The sequence below is a fragment of the Buteo buteo genome, chromosome 15 (assembly GCF_964188355.1).
Source record: "Buteo buteo chromosome 15, bButBut1.hap1.1, whole genome shotgun sequence".
Classification (NCBI taxonomy): Eukaryota; Metazoa; Chordata; class Aves; order Accipitriformes; family Accipitridae; genus Buteo; species Buteo buteo.
Window position 1 is genome coordinate 21,280,271 of NC_134185.1, and position 23,237 is coordinate 21,303,507.

Genomic DNA, 23,237 nt, shown 5'->3' on the forward strand with positions numbered 1-23,237 from the left:
TCAGTGTGTTATCAACATTATTCTCATCCTAAATCCAAAACACAGCACCATACCAGCTACTAGGAAGAACATTAACTTTATCCCAGCCGAAACCAGGACAATAATGGTAAATGCTAAATGGTAATAATGATAAATACTAAATGTCAACTATAATTTCCAGCCTTGTTGGAGCTGGACTACTTTTCCACCCAACGATCATGGAAACAGCTTTGATAGAAGCTGTAGTGAAAAGCTGGAGTGGGGAGAGAGCTCTTCCCTGTACACTTTGAGGATGAATCCTGCCTTCACATTCAGGGCTGAGATATCTCTGTCCATCACGGAAACCACAGGAACAGCTCTGAAGAGACAGAGGACACACCTCATCTGACGCAGGATTGCAAAGCAACACCAGGCACAGCCCAGGGGACAGGGAAGGGCTGATGGTTTGCTCCCTCCTCAGTGAGGTGCAGCCCCAGCCCAAGTGCAGAGCCAGCTTTGGGTGTCTGGGTTATGTTAGTAGAGCTTTGGGTGGAGAGGTGGGTAGCCTGAGCTCTTCTTTTTTTTCCCTCAGCAGAGCCTGATGCTGTACATGGGAGGGAAAGCCCTGCTCATGCTCAGAGCAGCCTGTCTCTGGTGTGGCTGGAACCTGTGGATGCAGTTTGACCAGCCTTTCCAGTGTTTTTCAGGTGGCTTTGAGTTTACAGGGCGAAGAATTGTGGCTGCTGTAGGGCCAGAGATCTGCCTCACTAGTGCAGGGGATGCCCAGGGCCAGGTTTGGGCCCCGCTGCCATTTAATCCCCTCTCTTTGTTTTGGCCGCCAGGCCCTGCTAGTGTAGCATGGTCACCTCCTTCCCTGTTGCTCTGAACGTTGCTCAGGGAGGTGAACTTTTCCCTGCCTCCCTGGCAGCAGATTTGGAGTGAAAATCTGTCCGCATTCCCTGATCCACCAGTTTCTTTGCTTTCTGGGATCTCCCTGAGCAACTTCCCAGCCCTCTGGACAGTGTCCCTCAGTGTTAGGCAGGACCAGGCTTGTCCAGATTGAAGGCTTCAATCTGTGCCACGGACACGCTGGTCCCATGGGGAGCAAAGAGCAGAAAGTCACTGGGATCCCAGTGCTGTCCAGAGCCATCCAGCCCTTTGACAGAGGTATGGGACAGGCGCAAGAGTGATCACCCATGACCTGGGACAGAAGGACAAAAGATGACAGGCAGAAGGACAGGGACAGCGTGTTTGGTGCTGGGCTGAACCACAACCAGCAAGGGAGAAGTCAGTTGTGGTGTATTAACATATCACAGGGATGAGAAAGCAGCGACCGAGGGACATCCGAGGACTTCACAAGCTCCTCAGCAACCGCTGGCCCTGCTCTCTGGTGCCGTTGCCCGCCCTAGCTCGCATCCGCAGGAGAGATGCTCTTTCCTCCCTCCCCAGATGCGCACCTCTCCCCCACCCTTGGGCTGCTCTAGCAGCTCCCACCTCACAGAGAGTTTCCAACAGGAGTGCGAGAGCTCGGCAGCCTCTCGGCGAAACCGGAGCTGCTGAGTTGGGACGGGGTCCCACCTCTGTCCCCTCGCCACCCCCCCTGCACCCCGGCCCCGGCAGCGCTGCTGGGACACTCGGGGGCGGCGGGTTGCAGAGGCGCGGCGAGCTCGGCGGTGCCCGGGGGTCAAAGCAACCCTGCGGGGCAGCCGGGGCCCTCTTCAATCCCCCGAGCCCGGTGTTGGGGGGCAGGAGGAGTGACCCCCGGCCGCGGGCGGGCTCCTTGCGCGGCCGCCGTGCAACAGGTCCCGGCGCCGGGGAGCGGAGAGCCGCCGGCCGCGGGGCTGAGCTCGGCGGTGCCCCCCCCGGCCGCGGGGGAGCAGGCGGAGGCGATCCCGGCTCCGGGCACGGGGAGACGCGGAGTTTTTGCGGGCTGGGGCAGGGCAGAGCGCTCCCCGCTCCTCCCGAGGGGGAAAACAACCCTCCCGCACTGCTTCCCCCGCACACACCAGCCGTGCGCCTCCAGGAACCAGCCCGCCCCCGCTCCCCCCGTGCCAGCCTCCGGCTCCCGCGGCAGGACGGAGGTCCGGCCGCCCGCCGGGAAGGCTGGTGGCCCGGCCCGGTTCGGCTCGGCTCGGCTCGGCTCACAGCCCCGACCCGCTCCCCGCCGGCCTCCAGCACAGCCGCTGCCCGGGCCGGGGCAAGGGCAAGGGCAGGGGCGAACCGCAGGCGGGCCCCACCTCGCCACGGGAAAATGCAAAAGAAACGGGATCTTGATCCGTTCTTTCTGCTTTTCTTTTGTCTCCTCTTTTTTTTCTTTTTTTTTTCCCTTGTTTTTTTTCTTCTTTTTTTTTTGAGGGGGGGTCCCTTTTTATGACAGCGAGGGCACAAGGCGAGTGAGGAGGCGGAATCATCTCGGCAGCCGCTGCATTTTGTGTGGAAGCCGCTCGGGGGTTCATTAATATCATTAGCATTTAACCCCCTCCCTGCCCCCTCCCCTTCCCAGCGCAAGGTGACGTCACGCGGCGGCAGGAGTTGGGGGGAAAGCAAGGGAAGCTCAGTGGGCAAGGGGCGTCCCTCTCCCCTCCCCGCCGCTGCCTGTCACAGCCTCTCTGCCGATATTATAGGGGCCGAAGCCTGGAGCTCAAAGCGCAAAGTCAGCCAGTGTAATGAACTTCTGGAAACCTTTCCCTTTTTATACCATTCAGTTTCTGAGAGGCAGAGACAGCCTCCTCTGACGCCTTTTCCCCCCTTCCATTATTTTTCCAGGCTCTGATCTCCCTGCTCGCTGCACCGAGGCGCTCGGCGCAGAGCCCCGCTCCCCATCCTACCTTCTCCTTCGCCTCATTGTTGTCCTGGCTGCTGTGGCTCTCGCTTGCCTTCCAGGAGCGCGGTGGCGAGCCCACTCGCACCCCCCTGCACCCTCCCGGGGTCCCGAGAGCATCTGCTCGCAGGGGGGCAGCGAGCGGCCGCCGACTTTGGGTCATTTCGTTTCTTTTCTTTTTCTTTTTTTTTTTTTCTTTTTTCCTTTTTTTTTTCCTTTTTTCTCTTTTTTTTTTTTTTTTTTCCCTCCCCCCTTGCCGCGTCCCCGCAGCGTGTCCCCGTCCCTCGGGAGGACATCGCTGGGGAGCTGGGCAGCGGCGAGGATGTGCCGGCCCCCGCGGCGGAGCCAGCAGTGAAGCGCCCGAGGGAGGCACCTGCCCCGCGGAGCCGCCGCGCCGGCGGGGGGGGGGGCGGGCGGGCGGGGGGCGCACCGCCTCGCCCCGGCGCCGACACTTCGCCCCGAGTTTAACGACTCCCGGGGGCTTCGAGCATGAGCAAGCCGGCGGGATCAACAAGTGGGTAATAACGCGGTGGAGGCTTCGAGCAGCCTTCCCGAAACCGGCTGCAGTCCGGCCGGGGGGGGGCGGGAGGTGGAGGGGAGGGAGAGGAAGGGGAGGGGGGGGGGTTGTGGTTTGGGTTTGCGCTCCCCACCCCCCCCGCCCCGAATTAAAAAAGAAGTGTACATTTCCATCCGGAGTGGCAACGAATATATAGGCTCGGAGTTGCCCCGACGGAGTTTGGGCCCGGGGCTTACAAAAAGCCCTTTTCCAGCTGCCCGGCCCGGCTCTCCGCGCCCCGAATCGGGGCAGGAGCCCCGGGAAAGGCAGCTCCGCCGGCGGCGGGGAGGGGGCTCCTCCCGCCGGGGCGCGGGCGGGCGGTTGTCCGCGGGTCTGCGGTGCCGGGGCGGAGGGGGGGGAGGTTTGGGTTTAAAGGGCATTGCGGAGTTGAAACGTGCTGTTTTTTCTCACGGACTTTATGCAATCTCCTGCGACATAATAATTTCTTTTTAAGAGTTTGAAACTCCGGTCACTCAGTTACACGGAATCGCGTAAGCAACTCGGTTGAAGGAGGATTTAAATGCAATACTTTGCACACCGTTTCCAGTTACAACAAATAATCCTGCAACGAGGAAAGCAGAAACAACTTAAAAGTCACATTTTCCTTAATCCTAAATCCATGCACCTCATAACTGGGGAATTTAAAGCATGACTAACAGCTCTTACAGAATGGCTCAATCCGTATAATCCCAATGGGACTTTCGGAGTTGGTAATATGGACGGAGTCAGTAACAAAGGGGGGGGAGGCAAAAATACCCAATCCAATTTAATGTCTGACAAGTGATGGATCGGACAGTTATTTCCTCTGCGCTCCGGCGGGCTCCCGGGGTTGCGGAGCGGCGGAAAAGGGCGGCAGAGCCGGGAGGGACCCGCCGCCCTACCTGCCACCGGCCGCCCCCCGCCAGCCCCGCGGCCTTCTCCTTGCCGCTGCCCTCCATTATTTTGACCCGGGTCCGCCCTTTGTCCGCGGGGACCGGGATACCCCGGGGGATGGTGGTGGTGGAAGTGTGTGTGTGGGGGGGTACCGCGGCGCGGAAGTCGCGCGTGGAGGAAGCGGGGGGCGCGGAGCCCCGGCGCTGCGGCCGAGCTGCGGCCGGTTCGGCGGGTGTTGGTTTGCCTTCTTCCCCCGTGGCGGTTTTCCGCGCCAGCCCCCCCAGGAGAGAAGGGGGAATAAATAAATAAAATAGTAGCGGGCCCCCGGTGGAGGTAATAACCGGCAGAGGGGAAGGGGGCAGCGGCAAAAAAAAAAAATAAAAAAAAAATGCTGCGCTGCCCGAGCTGCCCGGTAAGTGCAAGGGGAGCCGGAGCGGGATCGGGCCCGTGGGCAGCCGCGCCGGGACGTTGTCGGGGCTCCTGGCAGATTTCTGAGTGTCGGGGAAGGGGCAGGAGGGGCCGGGCAGCCTCGTCCTCAAAGGACGGCGGAGCTTCTGCCGGAGACATTTTGCGGAGGAGAAAACCCGCCCGGCTGGACCTCTCCTCCGGCCGCACGGCGCTGGGCGACCCCCGGCCACGGCCGCCGCTTCGGCTGCTGACTCCGACACCCCCCCCGACCCCCGGGGACTGCCCGAAAGGGACCCCCAGGCCCAACACGGCCAGGCCCCGCGGGGACGGGGACAGGCGGGGACTGCTCCGGGCCGGGGCCCGAGCCCAGTGGGCCTCGGCAACGCATTTAGAAGCCCGACCCTCTGTCCCGGGGCCTGGGCGCCCGTCCCGGGGGTCCCGGGGGTCTCCCGGGTAAGGGGGCTCCGGCCTGGCTTTTCTGCCCGCCGGTGGGCGTCTAGCGATGTCAGCGGCGATGTCTGCCTGGGTGGTAACAAGACCCCGTCCCGCCGTCCCCCGAGCCCAGACTAACTTCTTTCAACAGCCTCTGATGGTAATTACAGTAATCGGGGCTGCCATATATCCTTTAAGCAATTATGACACACAAAAAAAGCCCCCGAGGACCCCCTGTCGTGGGATGTTCAAAACGGTTTCCCAGCTGAACAGAAATCCCATTTTCTTAGCGCTAAACTTCTGAGACGAAGCGGTACCTCGGGGAACCGGAGCGCTTTTAAACAGAGTTAATCAGTTATCTCATGACCCCGTGTCGAGCTTACATTTTTCTCTTCCCACCCCCCGGCCTGCCTCTTCCCTGTCTACTTATTTCATATTTTGCCCTGCACGAAAGTTTTCTCATAACAGCCTCCGCGGGCGTGGGGTCGGGGGGGGCAGAGAGCGGCCGGGATTGCGGGGCGGGCGGCGGGACGGGGCGGGGGGCTCCAGCCTCTCCCTCCGCCGTGACCCCCCTCCCCATCCTCCGCCTCGTCGGGGGCCGCGGAGTTGATCGGACCGGCCGCGCCGCTCCGACGGCTGCAAACGTGGTTATTTGGGTTTGGTGAGATGCTCCAGGTGCTCGGGCTTTAGAGACGGAGTATGTGGAGGTGTAAAGAATAGATGGAACAACGCGTGTTTACATGCGTGGTGCGGATATGCACGGATATAGTGCGTATGATTTTTTTTAAAGCGGCTCCCAGGCTTGAAAATGGGGAAAAACTGTTTTGTAAAACTAAACCCAAGAAGTTTCTTCCCTCTCCGCCGCCCGCTTTTAGCGCCGACGAAGCCGAGCCGGCTTGCCCCGCTCCGCAGGCCGGCCCGGGGAAGCGGGGACCCCCGCGGCTGCCCGGTGCCCGGGGCTGCGGCCGCTGCCGAGGGAAGGGGGAGCCGGGGGGGGAGGTCCCGGGGGGGGGGGTCCCGGCGCCGGGCCGGGGTGCGCGGGGGCAGCGCGGCGGTGCCGGGCTCTGCACCGGGATGCACCACCGCCGCACGTACGGCTTCAGTGTCTCTCCCCCCACCCCCAGCCTGCCCCTCCTCCTCCTCCTCCTCCTCCTCCTCCTCCTCCTTCTTTGTGTGCGTGCGTGTGGACCCTCTCCCTCCCCGTGGATGCTGAGGGCTGGAGAGGGAAGTCGAGCGCTTTCCCCCGTTGGCATTGTGCGATATCCGAATTCCCATGCTACACTTTTTGACGGGTCACTGGTGCCCCAATAGGCAGGTGGCAAGGAGGGCTTGTAATTACACACTCCCAGAAACCGTGCCTTGGCCTCAGCCCTCCTCACGGGCGCCTACCTGCAGCTCCAAAGCCGCGGCTTGCTCGCAGGCGGTGGGGCGGGGGGGGGCTTCCTTTTAGCGGCGCTCCTTATTAATTGCGCAAAAGTTTTCTATTCTTTAACCTCTCCCCCTGCCTCCCTCCCTCCCACCTTCCCTGCCTCCGCCACCCCTCCCTCTCGCAGTCCCTAACCTAATCCCCGTCCCTCTCGCCGTGTTGTGTATAGCAGCTGTCGGGTTTCATTTAGGGGAGAAGCTGGCAGCTTGTGCTCATTGGAGGCAGTCAAACGAGTTTCAATGGGCAAAATCATTAAGTTAACACTTTATCTAATGTCCCTATTGTCTGCCAGCAGGCATTGTCTTAGAGCCTTAGCGCAGACATGTCTGAAAGTATCTCGGGCTCCTAAATTCTCCAGGGAGCGAGAGGAGCCCCTGGGGCCTGTTTCCATCCCCTCCTCCCCGCCCCCCCAGCAGAGCTCCGCACCGCACCGCATGCTGCCGCCTTCCCCCTTCCAGCCCTCACCCCCACGCACCCGCAGCCGGGGCTCTCCCTGAACTACTTCCAAAAAAAAAAAAAAAAAAGATAGCGGCCCCGAGCGCTCTCCCTCGGAGTTTGGAGACCAAGTTTTGGTGAGAGGCACTGAATCTCCAGCTTAAGTTCTGGTAGGAGGGAAGAAGGCTGTTTGAGGCAGAGGAAGAAAAAATAAAATAAGAGAAAAAAAGAAAAGAAAAAAGAAAAAAAAAAGAAAAGAAAAAAGGGAAGAAAGAAAAGGGAAAGGAAAAGAAAAACGAAGAGAAAGAAAAGAGAAAAGGAAAAGGAGAAAACAGAAGAGAGAAGCCGGAGAAAAGGCAGAAGTCGAGCGGGGTTTTGGCGGGTTTCTTGAACCGGGCTGCAATAATCTCTGTACCAGTTTTTACATCACCCTCCGAGCATCTGCAGTTCTAGTCAAAGCCGGTGCGAAGGCAGCGGCCGGCGGAGCGGGGGCTGCGGGCGAGGCGGAGCGGAGGGGAGCGGAGGGGAGCGAGGGGTGCTGCCCGCCCCCCCGGCCGCCCCCCGCCCGCAGCCGCCTCCGCGCACAAAGGCGAGGCGGAAAGTTTTGCTGCAGGTTTTGGGGTGAAGAAAATGGCACGCCTCGTCTGCGGCAGGAGCCAGCCCCCTTTCGCTGGGGTTGCTGCGGGGGGGGAGAGGAGGTTACTTGGCTTCCCGGTCGTTTTATTTTGTTTTGGTTTGTTCTGTGCCTCGGTCTCCTGACCGCTCTCCTGCCCGGGGAAAGTGCCGTCCTCTGTTCGCCGAGCGCCAGAAAGGGAGGGAAACGCCTCCCCAGTCCCCCCCCCAGTCCCCCCTCCCTCCGCATCCCCACTTCTAGCAGGCAAGTCGTCTGCTCCCGCGGCTGTAATCTTCCCTTCCAAAATGGGTCTTGGCGATTATAGAAGATCCAAATAAACGTAGCGGGGCATGAATAATGCTCATTGTAGAAAACTGACACTTGCTCAAGGAAAAGAAAGTTGGCTATAAAATCACTTCATTATTTGCTTGTACTGCGGCTCTGGGGCTAATCCCTCCGGAGGTCAGATTGCTGAGCGCTCGCTCTCTCCCTCTCTCCCTTCTCTGCTTTCAGGTCGCATTTTAGACATCCCTTGCAAAGTGTGTGGGGACCGCAGCTCCGGGAAGCACTATGGGGTTTATGCCTGCGATGGGTGCTCGGGATTTTTCAAGCGGAGCATCCGGAGGAATAGGACCTATGTTTGCAAATCGGGAAATCAGGTACCGGCCGCAGCGCAGTCCCCTCACCGCCTGCACCTCTTACCCTGCATTTCCCCGGGGACCCATGTTGTCCCCCCCGCCCCCGCCAACAGAAGCCCCCGCAGCGCTGAGATCCAGCTGCCACGCAGCCTCACCCCCCCCCCTTCCCACGGGGTCCCGGGCCGAGGCCGGGTCCCCCAGCCCGCCTCCCCCCCCCCCGGGACGTCCCCCCACCTCGGGCCCTGCGGCCGCAGCCCTGCGGGGAGGATGGTTCGGGGTGGGGGGGGGGAATGACGGCGGGGGGGGACACACACACACACCGGGGCGCCCCGAGGGGGCGGCGCCGCCGTCGCTGTCTCGGGTGCTGAAGGCGGCCCCGCCGCGGGGCCGAGCACCCCGGCCCGGCCCGGCCCGGCCTCCCACCCCGGCGCACCCAGGGCCGGCCCCCTCCGTGCCTCCCGCCGCCGCGGGGAGGGCGCTGGGGGCCGGCGGGGTGAGGGCGCTGCTTCCTCCCCCCCTCCCGGCCCCCGGCCCGACGGCTGGCTGTGTTGCAGGGAGGCTGCCCGGTGGACAAGACGCACAGGAACCAGTGCCGGGCCTGCCGGCTGAAGAAGTGCTTGGAAGTCAACATGAACAAAGACGGTACCTGCTCCCCCTCTCCCGGGGCCGGTGGGGCGGCAGGAGGGAGCCGGGCCTCGCTCTTGAGCCGGGGAGCGGTGTGTCACCGCAGGGTCTCCCCCACCCGGGCCCCTAACGACCCCCCCCCATCCCGCGGCAGCCTCGCCCGTTTCTCCCCAGACACCCCGCCCCGGGCTGGGGACGCGGGACCGGCCCCCTCCCCAAAAATTGCAGGGAGGAGGGAAGGCCGGCCGAGCAGCGTGGGGTACCCGGTGCGGGACCCCGCGGTGACCCCCTGGCCTCTCCTTGGTGCCCCCCGCAGCGGTGCAGCACGAGCGGGGTCCCCGGACGTCGACGATACGGAAGCAGGTGGCCCTCTACTTCCGCGGGCACAAGGAGGAGAGCGGCGGTGCCCCCCACTTCCCCGCCGCCGCCCTGCCGGCGCCCGCCTTCTTCACCGCCGTCTCCCAGTTGGAGCCCCACGGCCTGGAGCTGGCCGCCGTCGCCGGCACCCCGGAGAGGCAGGCTCTGGTGGGCCTGGCGCAGCCTACCCCAAAGGTCAGCCACCGCCCCGGACCCCTGGCGGGCCTGCAGACCGCCGCTGCTGGGGCGCCTGCGACCCACAGGCTCCTTTCTGCCTCTGGGGTAGTAGATGTGGTAAAGAGCAAGGCTTGAGGCCTTGCGGGTTGGGGTGGGGACTCCGTCGTTACGGCCCTAAAAGCTCTGAAGGTACGAGGTGCAAGGGGTAAGAGGCCCTCTGCAGACGGGACGTGCAGAAGGACCGACGGATAACCTGCTCTGTGCAAACCCCATCTCTCCTACACCCTTACACCCTCATGGTTGCAGAGGTGCCTCTCCTGCCTGGAGCCCATCCACAAGTCAATTTTAAACCTTGTTTCAACGAGGATGAGCTGCAATCACTGGGTTTTCTTCAGCAAAATGCCCATCTCCATAGTGGTGTAGTCCAGAAAGTACTATCTGTACTGACCAAAGCCTGCAGCTTGTCCACGCAGGCACAAACGTGTCTAAGCTGGCCCTGCACTTCTTGGCTGTGGCATTTCCTAAGCAGCCCAGTGGAAGCGCTGCTGTGGCCTCAACTGCACAAGAATTAGCCATTAGGTGATGTTTTTCATTAACCCTTTTGCAATGGCATTTTGCATATTTACAGCACCTAGAAAACAAAAGAAGAGACAGCTCAAATAGTTCTCCATTTCCAGAGTTGGTAGCTTGGGAGAATCCATCATGAACATGATCACAACATACAGTTTTATATTATAATTTTGGAAAATACTGAATCAGAAATTATTTAGCAAGAAAACATAGCACATAACTCCATTCCAGTCCTACGCACCCTGCAGGTAGTTATGCTTAGCTCTACACATCTGCTTACAGCTTGTTGCAGTCAGGGATCTAGATGAAGGTTAAGGCTAAACGAATACTTACTGCTTTGCTGAGCAAGGCTGGAGTGCTCAATCGTCTTCTGAAGCACAGGTTACAAACACAAATTCTTAATTGAATCTGTATTCTTCTAACTCTGCTACCAGAGGTGAGCTATTGTGTAACAGGGTAAAGGATGACACTGCATTTTGGTAAATTTTTTCCCCTCATGTAATAATTTCGTTCTCCCTTCAACCTCCTCCGGAGAACTGTTTCTGTAGTACAGTTCATCCACATGGATGAGCAGCAGAGAGCAGTTTGGAGTGAGCCCACTGAAAGCAATGCCCTCTGCTTGCAGAATAAGAGAGTGCACACTCTGTATTGGGCATGAGCAAATGGCAGCTGTAGGGGAGAGGAAGAGGAGGCTGCCTTAGTGACATTGTATGAAGTTGCTGTATTTTCTTTTTGACATTAGTACCCACATGAAGTCAACGGTACCCCCATGTATCTCTACGAAGTAGCCACCGAATCCGTCTGTGAGTCAGCAGCCAGACTTCTGTTCATGAGCATCAAGTGGGCCAAGAGTGTCCCAGCCTTCTCCACCTTGTCCTTACAAGACCAGGTAAGGCACCTGCGGTGGGAGTCACGTCGGCCTGGTCTGCCTGTTAAAGAAGGCTCAGAGCTCAGGTTAGGTCCTGAACCTTTGAATCTGTAATGGACTTCAGCAGTTCTGAAGTTCAGAGCAGAGTTTTGGTCTGTCCCTGAAAACCAGGCAGTGGTTTAGAAACTGCTTTCCTTCAACTTTTATTTCATGAAGCAAGTGAAAATCAAGCCAGAAAAAACATCGAATGTAAAGCGAGTATTATGGGAGGACAAGTTCTAGAGGAAAAGTCACCAGGCTGCAGACTAAGCTCAGTGTGCCAAAACTGCTTCTCTACTTGTGGGACAACTTTCTCCTCCATAAAATGGGGAATAGCACCTTACTTTGCTATTTTGGGATGAGCAGTGCTTAGTTAAGCACGTGGCCTCAGGATATGACTGAGGTGATTTCCGAAGACCTCTCCTCCTCTCCTCTCCTCTCCTCTCCTCTCCTCTCCTCTCCTCTCCTCTCCTCTCCTCTCCTCTCCTCTCCTCTCCATTTACACAGCCAACATTTTTTCCTTATTCATGTTGGCTTCAGTGAACTTACTTACAATTACACCAATATGGTGGAAGCAGAATTTGGCCAGCCCTCAATATTTTTCACCATTAATTAAAATCTTCCCTAATTTGTCTTGTTTTCCTCTATGACAATTTGCCTTTGCCTCAAGTAAATCATATGTGAACCATACGAGCTGAAGCAATTTCTTAATGACTTGATTCTTGATGAGGACTCAGTGTGCTTTGTATAATGCACTAATTTAAAAAAAAGTAATCAGATAATTATAAAATGGAAGGGGGGAAATCTATGCAAAGCTCTAATCATAAAAGACGTCTAATACTTTGATATGATTGAGCTAATTTTCCAAAATGGTAACTAGAAACCTTGTGCCTTAGATGTTATGTAGCAGTCATCAGAGGAACTAGTTCCTTCCCTGGATGCATGTTGCAAGTGTTGCAGTTGATATGCAAATACGTATTTTGAACTGAAAGAAAAGAGCTTTGTAGGAAAGGAATAGTGTTTTCTACCTAAAGCTAAATCATGATGGTCACAATGTGATACAAAGCTAAGGTACACCAAAATGTTCCTTTTCTAGCACCAGACTCATGTTTTGAAATCCTTGTCCTGAAATTAGACGCAAGGGGCCACTGCTCAGCTCTGGCTGCAGTACTGCTACGTAGTAAGCATGAGGGGAGCAATGAGATAGACCCTGGGGTTATACATGCCGTCAGGAAGACAGCAGTCCCAGTGTAGCATGCTGCTCTCTCTCCAATGTTGTCTTCTGCTGCCGCTACTCCTGTGGAGCACTGACTCTGTCATGCTGAGCAACCAAAGAAACAGGCCGAAATATAAGGGACAAGCAGCAAGTATCCTGCTTCAGCAGCATCCTCAGTGCACGAGAAGAGGCTGGGTCCATCTCTAGAGCAGTGATGTCCACAGGAGGCTCCTTAGGCGAAGGCTTTATTTGACATCATACAGATGCATTTTCCCAGTCATCTCTGTTAGTGTGTGGAGGAGGGGGCAGCAGGATTTAGGAACAAGGGAGGTCTCCATTGCACACGACCAAGCATGCCTCAAACAGCAAGGCCTGCTTATCTACCATAGATACCAGAGTGTTCCCATCATCTTCATATAACCCACTGCCTCTTTCATTTTCATATCAGGGACTAGTGTTAGTGAATTACACATTAAAATCCCAGCCTTTCCTTAACATCACCTTGACTCGCTGTACCTCATTGCAAGTCAGCTTCCTCAAAACTCAGAGCTGCTCAGCTCTAAAGCTTTGACCTGGGCCTCTTTCTGCATGATTCCCCTGTCATATTCAGGAGAGCTGGAGAAGAAATAACTCTGATTTTCATCACCTGATGTCATGAATAATCAGATGGTTGATTTTTATAATAGTGCCATTGCATTATTTAATTTGACAATGGCCCAGCTGTAAATGTCTGTATTTCTCTTCTTGTATCCCCGACATCTCTCCAAGAAGAGTCTAAAACCTTTTCCTGGATTTTGCTTTTGTTTGTTTGCACTCTTCCAAAAAGGCAAGCACATTGGGATTCCAGGACTCTGTGACAGTTTCATCTCAAAGGCAAGGGGACAAGTAGAAACCAATTTGCTGACAAAACACAAGTCCAAGGATTGCTGCGTCACTACCCTCGGTAAAACAGAGGCTGTGTCCCTTCCCCAGCTCCATGCAGCTAATCCCATTGTGGATTGGAAGCCACACAACAAAAATTCCATGCTTCAAGTTCTGCTGGCCTGCACACCTGCCCACCTTGTCCATAAGACAGATTGGCCCAATGCAGGTCATCAATAAAAGGTTGTACTTACAGGATGCGGTTGATTAAGAAGCAAAAACCAGTCCTTCAGAAAGCCTGGTATTTCTTGTTTCTATGAAGAAGGAGGGATGAGTATGGCTTCAGCATGAATTATTTTAATTGGTGGTTTTACAGACTTATGCATAGGCATGAAGAAAGCTTCAGCTATTAGAATAGTCTCTTATTTCTGAAGTCTTCTGACTTTAAAGACTTAGTAGGAAAGAACATATGAAATTGATATCTTCCAGGAACTACCATTCATTACCATTGTATCTGCATGAATGAATGACAAAAAAAGTTTTACAAAAGCAAATGAAAGGCTGGCAAATCATTTCCTATGTCATACAGAAACCTGCACATCCATCAGGCAGGATTATCAGGAGGAGGGGCTGGGTTCGCAGGCTGCAGCAGTTAGGAGACTTACGAGCAGGTTCAGCTGCTCTCAGAACAGAGCTGAGATGGGCACTGCACCCTAGACACTGCCTGCCCCCCCATTTCATACAATAATCTGGGCAGCTTCCAGTACTGTAAAATCCAACGTAATTACTTCAAACAGTAATTGTATGCAAACAGAGACAGAAATACTTTCCTGTCATGATTTCCTTAGTCAGGTTATGTAGAAGTTCTGCAAAGCACGAAGCACAAAAAGGCACAAAATGGGCATAAGCCTGCAGTGACAAGCTGAGAGCAGAGACTCTGAGAGCTCTTCCTCCCATTCTGATTGGAACAGGGTGGTTTAAAACTTAGAATTAAAACTTAGAATACTGTTAAGAGTTAGCACATTGATAAAGGATCCACTTTTACTGCATGCTTCCTGTATCATCTATTACTTTCACATATATCTGATTCCAAGGAAATCATCATTCATTTGGTACAACATATTTTTTTACTTTATTCTTCCTTACAGACTCTTCATAGACTTAACATACCCTCCTTCCTATTTTCCTAAGAAGCTAAACTGCTGATACTTTCAGGGACCGTAGCAATATTAATGCTTGCGGTTTGGTTTTTTTTCTGCATGAGTTTTGGGTGATTTGTTTTCACTGCATGGAGCCACCAGTTGATATCTCCTGAGTCCACTACAGTTCTGACCCCTCCAAATCTCACCCACCCTCTTGACAGACATGAGGTCCCAGCAACGTGTATGCACCACAGCATGTCCTTTAGGCCATGAACTTCAGCTGAACTGGGGGCCATCCAAACCCCTCCTAAGAGGTGGTCTGGGCCAACAATCCACAGATGCCCTCGAGACTAAACAGGTCTGTTCTAGCTTTGCCAGTCTGCATTACCAGGAGTTTTGTCTCCTCTTCAGATGCACCACTGCCTCTCCACGGAAATCAAAGGCATTGCCTCCAAACAGAGGAAAATGCGTCCTCCACACAACCAGACAATGTACAAAAATTGCAGAGAACTAGCGATGCTGTCAGCTTAGGTGCTTGGTAGCTCAGTTCTCTGAAAGGAAACAGCTCTTAGTGCCTGGAATTTCTGAATGATTTTAAGCAAAAAGCAGGAAAACAGGTGACACTGAGAAACCATATGTGTGTCCGGATGCTGTGCTTGAAAGAGCTGAAGACTTGCTTAGTAAGGAAGGGGTTAAAATACATATGTGCTCTAAAGCAGTGTTCCCTACAGAGTGATGTGATTTCAGGACGTTGTCCAGGCTTTTCTTCACAAATCCTGCCTTCCTGAGGGAAAGGAGGGTAATCCCTAGAGAGCAATAGGAGAGCACTCATCCAGCTTGTCCTAGGACAGCTATATGTGCCGAGGGAGGGGAGGAGAGAGCCCACGCTGTGCTGAGAAACACAGGTGAGTGTTCCTGTTGTGAGCAAGCTCTCTGGGGCAGGAGTTCTCAGTCTCCTTTCTCTTTCTCCTCCCTTTTGGTCTGCAACATGGTGCACAGTGAGCCAACCCTGTGTTTTTCTACAAGGCATAGACTTATTTCTAGACACCTTCTCAAAAAGCTAAGAGAAGAGCTAACAAATGCTGTGGGGAAAATACCATGACAGGCATTTAAAGTAGTTTTTAAAATAACAGAAATTTACATATTTAAATTGTTTATAAATCTATAAATTATACACTATGTTATATTGTACATCTATTGTATGACAGCTGATGCTTTTGGAAGATGCTTGGAGAGAACTGTTTGTTCTAGGAATAGCACAATGGGCCATTCCAGTTGATGCTAACACTCTACTGGCTGTATCTGGTAAGAATTGCACAATTTAATGACTTTGTTACAAAAATTACCATAAAAATACATTACTGAAAAAAGAACAACATGTAAAGAATAACAAATTCCTACTGAACAATAGAGCATACCTGTCATTTATAAATCTATATTTAAATGCAAATAATGTTGTTTTGTTGTATTCATGACTGCTTGCATTGTCATTTAAATGCAAATTACTGTGTTTGTTATCATCCAAGAGAAGATTTTATATTAACTTTCATACAATACAGTCAGTTTACATGGAACCAGATAGACAAGTGTGACAATAGAGTAGATATTGATACAGAGGATTTTGTCAGAAATCAATATAAAATAAAGCAAATGCCTTTAATATTATTCATTTCATCTGTTTCTGTTTTAGGCATGAACGGTGACAATACAGATTCTCAGAAGCTGAATAAAATTATTTCAGAAATACAGGCTTTACAGGAGGTTGTGGCTAGATTTAGACAACTTCGGCTAGATGCTACCGAATTTGCCTGTCTCAAATGCATTGTCACTTTCAAAGCTGGTAAGCAGAAAGAATCTCTTGCTCGCCTGGTCTGATAACTATGAGGTTGTTACTTTAAAGCAAAAACGATGTTTTAAACCAGACATAGCTTTGTATCATCCAACAGGTTTCCCGGTATTGAATTCCAATAGTCAGTGTTGCATTTTGAAAGGCTGACAGTGGAGTGCTGGGGAACTAATGGGAACATTTAATTACCATTGATAGCACTAGCTGAACTGTTTTGACCCACCCAAGAGTCAAGCTGATCTAGTAACTGATCTGCTTTCCAGTGCCTACACACAGTGGTTCCGAACTGAGGAGTTTCCGAAACGCTGCCGCCATAGCAGCCCTTCAAGATGAAGCCCAGCTCACTCTGAACAGCTACATTCATACCAGGTGAGCGGTGTCTTCTCTGAATATTTCTTGCAGGTGTAGGGGTAAAATCCTGCTCTCACTGTAGTGAACGTGACATTTCCACTGACTGAAATGGTGACAGGGCTGTTATAGCAAGAATACATTGGCTGTCAGCCTGCTGGGATTTGGCATTTCCTGATGAAACAGGATCATAGAAAAGGTTGGAGAAGACCCTTAAAATCATCCAGTCCAACCATTAACCTAACACTGTCAAGTCCACCACTAAACCACGTCCCTAAGCACCACATCAACACGTCTTTTAAATACCTCCAGGGATGGAGGCTCAACCACTTCCCTGGCCAGCCTGTTCCAATGCTTGACAACCCTTTTGGTGAAGAAATTTTTCTAAAGGTCCAATCTAAACCTCCCCTGGTGCAACTTGAGGCCATTTTCTCTCGTCCTATCACTCGTTACTTGGGAGAAGAGACCGACCCCCACCTCACTACAACCTCCTTGCAGGTAGTTGTAGAGAGCAATAAGGTCTCCCCTCAGCCTCCTTTTCTCCAGGCTGAACAACCCCAGTTCCTTCAGCTGCTCCTCAGAAGACTAGTGCTCCAGGCCCTTCACCAGCTTCATTGCTGTTCTTTGGACACGCTCCAGCACCTCAATTTATTCAGACAAATGGAAAACTGCTAAAAGGAGAGATCTTCCCCTGGGAAGTGATACCTGCTGTGCAGTTCAGAAGGCTACATTTTATTCAATACCGCTATTAGTGGTGCTCAGAACATCACATCCCACAGCAGTATGAGTGCTTTTCCCTCTAATCCCCCTATCATTTCCCTCATTTTGCAGACATAGAAATTGGGACAGAAGGAAGTTAAAGGGCTCTTCCAAGACACTACCTTGAGTCTGTTCTCAGGTTGAAATGAAAAACCCAGAACTTGTGAATCCCATTTTGGTGCTGCAGCAGAGTGATGAGAATCATTGTTTGGGAAGAAAATCTTCCCCTTGTCTCATTCAGGATAAGTCCCGTGGGATACAGAAATCTTAAAACCCTGCTGTAAAAGCTGTAGCGGTCATCCCACAAAGCATACAGGGGTGAGCCCAGGAATGCACAAAACGTACTACAAAAAGTACAACCTCATACTCTAGAACAGCGGGCTGTGAATAGGTCATTAGCCTCCTCCTATGGACCACTTCAGAGTGGTGGGACTGGGGAGAAGCCTGAAGAGTGCACCTAACATCTTCTGCAACAGCTGCTCTGGTTGGTTCAGGACTTCTGGAGAGCTGTGACAGGTCATGTAAAGTCCATGTCTAAGTCCTTTGGCTGCAGTGGAGGTCCATGAGACTAGCACAGTGGGAAATGGAGCAGTGGAAGAGAAACTTCTATACCATTTTTTCCTTCTGAATCTTTGATCTGATCTCTTAATAGCTCTGCCTAGCAGAAGTCCACTCACTATCAGATCAGATGGCAGCAGTCTCTGAAGCACTTCTATTTAGTCTAAAGGGCATGGCCTGCCCTGGGGACGGGAACAAAAATGCAAATACCATCCAGTTATGGCTAGGTCAGAGCAAAAAGAATAACCGCTGCATAGTAACCTCTTCCTGTTCTTACGGAAGGCCTTTCCCATGAAGATTGCTCCCTGGAGACTCTGAGTGAGACGGGGTCTGTTGGAGAGAGAAGCCAGGGAGGAATGGTTTTACATAGCCATGCTTTCCATTCCAGGCATGGCGACTTTTCCATTGCATTTCTGCGTTGCTGGAAATATTTAGCTACTGGGCTAAACAATATCTGTTGTGAAAGATACTCTTTTACAAGGAAAAAAGTGCAGTCCACTGACAGACTTTGTCACCTTGACTCCAGTGGGATAGGGCTTTCAGCTTGCATTTCATCCTCAGGCTTGAATTTACCTTTTTGCCAGTGTTACTGCGTTATCAGCCCACTGATCTCAGTAGAGTCCCTCTCAACAGGAAGGCAGACTGGAGAAGCAGAGTGTTTCTCCAAACAACCTACTCCTTCTTGTAGGGAGGCCACTGTAAGCAGAGGTTTGAGAATCACTGCTGTAAAGTCACCATAAGCACAGCTAGAATACATATCCTATGTTGTGTTGGCTTCAAAAACTGGGAGAAAGGATGGAAAATATCCTATTACATGAAAATATTACCCGGGGTCAAAACACAGCTTCCTTAACACGAAAATTTCTTTCCAAATGTCAATTTGTATTCAATGTATATGGCAACCAAAAGGGGGCAAAATTACTACCATGACAGTCCAGGTAGGTTTAAATTGCACTTTAAATGACAGGGTATTTATTATAGGTCAAGCTCTACCCTGAACTACATCAAGAACATAGATGTTGTATGAGGGACAAGTCAGAGCAGATCCTGTCTCTGTATTGCTACTGCTCTGAGGGAATAAACAAAGGAGCTAATCAAAACTCAGAGACATTGGTCTATATTCTGCTAACCTCCATTAAAAGAGTTTTCCTTGGGGTCAACCTTCTTGCTCACATGAGTACAAAACACAGGGTTTTAGCACAGGTAGCACCCATCTGTATAATTTGTTGAATATTGGTCTTTTCTATAAAGTAAAAGACTTTCTTTGAAATAATACTTAAAAACTTCAATAACATTTTTTCTCTCTCTGTCTCCCAGGTATCCCACACAACCCTGTCGTTTTGGAAAACTTTTATTGCTTTTACCAGCTTTACGTTCGATTAGTCCATCTACAATAGAAGAAGTGTTTTTCAAAAAGACCATTGGGAATGTACCAATTACAAGACTGCTTTCAGATATGTACAAATCCAGTGACATATAAATTACCTTAAAATAAACAATCAGGATGGACAGTTTGAGAAGAACTTTTACCTATGGAGAATAAGCCTCAACTAACAAAATCTACAGGAAGCATAAGCCTGGGAATGTTTAGCCTTTAAACCCATTGACAAAAAATACCCCGGTAGATATGATTCTGCTGCTCTGAACAGAATGATTTAGATCATGGAGAGAATGCTTTGTTCTACAGAAAAAGTGAAAGTGGTTGGAATTTGGCTGCTATTCCTGTTACTACAGGATGGAGGCAATTCAGATGCCAGTCATAGTTAACAAAGACTCTTCTATTCTCTCATTTAACTGGCAGATCTGAGACACAATGTGAAAGAAGGTACTTTAGTTTGTTCAGTATTTGGAACTGGGTGACCAAACTTGGCTTCTGTTGTAACGTGAGATGCGGTGGCCTTCAGAACTGTTTTAAAAGTAGCCTATGTTGGGAAAATGGTTTTAATATGATAGGCAACATTTAAGACCGGGTTACCAAAACATTGCTTCTGCTATAATACATCATGAAGTGGCCTTCAGAACTGATTAAAAAGTAGCTTATGACAGCAGCTGCATTCTTCCTGCAAAATGAACTGGTGATCTTTGATGCGGATGTCACCACAATTTGTTCAGTTAACATCTCAAAGACAGAAGAGCTTTATAGACTTCCTCCCCAACCTTCCCTCCTTTTCTTCCACCCACAGACACACACTCATACACACACACACACCTGAAAAGGTACAAGTCAAGAAAGGAAGACTAAAACAGCAAAACCAAATACAATGGAGATGACCGCTTCAGTGACCTGCTGGCTGTCCCGTTGGCACAGTGCTGAAACCAAAGGCAACGGTGGCCAAACTCTTTGTCAATGAGATGTGCAGAGAAGTGAAATGACTATTAAAAAAAAAAAATCAATGGAAGGAATTTTATTTCAAAGAAATAAAGGTTGTTGACTGATACAATGCTAACAATTTCCAAAAGTCTCCAATGCCTTTTTAGAAAACTCCAGGTTCTAATGTTGAAGCCTTGTTCGCCTACACCCTCTCACACACAAAAATGTTATAAGCTGCTTATTTGATGTATGAAAAATGTAGAAAAAACATTTAAAGATAGCTGCTGTACTTTTCAAAATTTGATTTGTTATTAGGAACTAGCACTGAGAAAAATCAGCACTTGGACTATCATAGAATGAGTAAAACTTTTCCTGTACAAAGTGGATTAACTGATTTGTGAAGTTAAAAAGTTGTACTCATTGTATTTACAAAGAATAAAAATATATTGAATTTAAATTACTTGTCACTGTTCTTTTAATGCTGGTCCTTCTATTTCTGGATTAGTTTCTTCCACTGTACCCTACTTACCAGGGAACAGAAATACCCTCTACTCAGATGGATTGCCTTGGATGCTGTGGCATCTCCATCATCAGTGGTTTTAAAAAACAGGTTAGACAAGCATTAAAGCAACAGCTTAGGTGATTCTGCCTTGGGACAAAGAGACCTTGAGGTCCTGCATAGAGCTGTCTTCTGTAATCCAAATATACACCTGCTGCAAGGTTTCCTTCTCAAGGAGCTGACACAGAGCTTTTTCTAGGACACAATACCAAATGGATCAGAGGTCTAACCTAGTATAAGTCTTCCGTTTCACGTTATTACAATTTTTAATATTGGTGAATTGTGCAGCTAACAAAGGATGATGAGTAGAAAAACACTGCTTCAGTTAAAAAGATTCTAAAGTTTTATTAAGGTGTCCAATTGTGTAATCACACCAAAGAAAGAGGTTAGCCACTCCCAATGCACAGAACAAGTTGGCAATAGGAGAAGGGAAATACAACATAATGTTCATATGGCAATGAGTGACCGAAGAGCCATGCACACTAAAATGACAGATGGAGATGTACAGTGTATGTCAATGGCTGATTGGTTTTCAGTGTCAAGGAATACAGATCACAAGTGAAATCCTAGCTCCCTTGACTCCAAGCATAAAAATCTCACGCATTTCAGAGGTCAAAATTTTCACCCCAACTCTCTTCCATTTGCACAGTCTGCTAGGTCTCACATTCTATCCTTTCCAATACAGCCAGAACAAAGTATGCAAGACCAGTCTTTTATGAGGCAGGTGAGACAAAGCATGGACTACAGGACTTTAAAACATTTTCTATACAAACTAGGATGGAGCACTTGGGAATGCATTTACCACAAGGCATAGCACGTTGTTAGAAAGAAACCAACAAATGCTTTATGAAGTGTTCTTTCTGCACCTGTAATAACCTTCAACCATTTTCTGCTCTCTACACTAAAAAGAACTGGACAGGGCAGAAAAATCAATTGTGGTTCCCCACTCTGTGACAATTCAGTTTACGAGCTAAGGAAGTTGAACCCAGTGCTGTGCAGAACCCATAACAGAACACTCATTTCAATCAGATTCATGCTGCTGTCCCAGAGCAGCAATAAACACAAACTGCAACCAAACTGCAAGGCTACCACACTCTGTAGTGTGCTGTAGTCCCAGTCCCTAGATCACCCAGGCTAGAGGATGCAACAGAGCATACTGGCTTTCTCCCAGTTGCAAAGCAGGCAGGGCAATGGGTGCACTCCCATCTCACATCCCCTTACCTGCAGGACCTAGCCCAGCTGCAGAGCAGACTCACAAGCTGGGAACAATGCCCAGATCTCTGTGGTTTAGGCACAGCTAATCTCAGACCATGTCTTCCTCCCAGTACTGCAGATTGCACAGAAGCAGAACTAGTTACACTACACTAGAATTAGGGTCTCTAGTTAGCCTGGAAAGACTGAAGGCCAGGTGAAAGCCCAGAGCAGATGTCCTGTCATCCTCAAAGGTCAACACTCCAAAGTCCTCACTTTGGAAATAGCAATACTTTGACATCAAGCATGCAGCTTCAGCTGAATTCTTCCCCCAGCAGATGATACAGATTGTGTCATCATCTTTTAGAGGCAAGATGGGGCATTTACTTTGATTTCTGAAAGAAGCTTCTCTCAGAAAAGAACATTTGAGAAAAATACTTTACTATGTATCTAAACCTAAATAATAAAACTTCATATACATTTAGTCCTTCTTTCCCCATTTCCAAGAATAACTCAACTTTTAAATGTGATTCAACACCACAGGGAATTTTAGAATTGATTTTACATTATCAAGAACTTGCTGAAAAGCTAGACTGTGTTGAAAAGCTAGACAGCTCTGGGCTGCAAGTGGGCTCTGTCAGTTTTGGTCCCTGGTTTCATTAATAGGACTGTTGGAGAGATTTAGCACAGTCTTTGTTAAGTGTGAAGGGGAAAGCAATTTTTTCAGCATCTAACTATTCAGTGTAGCTAGTCACTAGTACTACACAAAATCCTCATTTGTCAGTTCAGTCTTTTACATCCAGATTTCCATAAATTAGTTTAATGGTCTTAGTTAAAAGAAACTAATAACTTCACCAGTAAGCTTGTAGGATGTTCTCTACAGTGATAAGTATAAGAAGGAAAAAAGCAGCAGAGTCAAGTCTAAGCCAATGTGTACTGTTACCAACTAGCACAAAACACTGGATCAGATTGCTACTAGTGTTCTTGAATCTGTTTTCAAGAACATCTGGATAGGTAACTCCCATGTCACATTTGGATGCACTAAGGAAGCTTCTCCAGCCATAGAAGCATCTAGTGAGAAAGACAACTTCAGCAGTGTTCCCTGTGAACTGCAGTTCAGGCATCAACAACCTGTATTTCACCAGTGGTCATACAAACACAATATTACAGCTTCCCCTTCCTTTAATGTTCAGGGAAGTGGTCTACGATCACCTCTTACAGCAGGCTTGTATGACTTCATGTCCCTAATTGTATTTGTAGAGGAGAGCTACTTTAATCTAGGACTGAAGTTATATTATAGGTTATGTCAATATTCCTTTCTCTGTAGGATGGTATAATTTTCACTTGCTAGTTGAAGCTAGATTGATGCTTGTCATGCCAAGTAGAAAGGTACTCTTTTTCCAAACTTATTGAAGCCACAGATCTGTTGACTGCCTACCATGAATAGGGTTCCAGCCTTGGCTCCACAACACAGGAATAGCCTTCAATACCTTTGTATGTTCTTTAACACTTAAGCAGTGACTGCCAGCATCTAAGGGTATTTAGTGCTGGCTGATAGTAACACAAGACTACATTGCAGAAGAGCATCACAGCAAGGCTGAAACACCAGCTCACTTATAGTCAAGTCCCTGTTTCTCAGAAAGCACAAGAT

The 23,237-nt window shown here is 50.4% G+C and overlaps 1 protein-coding gene across 1 annotated transcript; it reads left to right on the forward strand.

Annotated features, from left to right (window-relative positions):
• The first annotated feature begins 3,268 nt into the window (after positions 1 to 3,268).
• NR2E1 (nuclear receptor subfamily 2 group E member 1) lies at positions 3,269 to 19,005 on the forward strand. Its single transcript, XM_075046380.1, has 9 exons — positions 3,269 to 3,293; positions 8,036 to 8,181; positions 8,715 to 8,802; positions 9,101 to 9,336; positions 10,631 to 10,777; positions 15,223 to 15,319; positions 15,705 to 15,854; positions 16,124 to 16,229; positions 18,843 to 19,005. The coding sequence occupies exons 1-9, from the start codon at positions 3,269 to 3,271 to the stop codon at positions 19,003 to 19,005; spliced, it is 1,158 nt and encodes a 385-aa protein (XP_074902481.1).
• The last annotated feature ends 4,232 nt before the right edge of the window (positions 19,006 to 23,237 follow it).

Bases quoted from the DNA above. Each gene is read 5' to 3' on its own strand.
- NR2E1 (XM_075046380.1), top strand. From the start codon at position 3,269: ATGAGCAAGCCGGCGGGATCAACAA. The intron at 8,182-8,714 runs GTACCGGCCGCA...GCTGTGTTGCAG, and splicing joins TTTGCAAATCGGGAAATCAG to GGAGGCTGCCCGGTGGACAA. The intron at 9,337-10,630 runs GTCAGCCACCGC...TTTTGACATTAG, and splicing joins TGGCGCAGCCTACCCCAAAG to TACCCACATGAAGTCAACGG.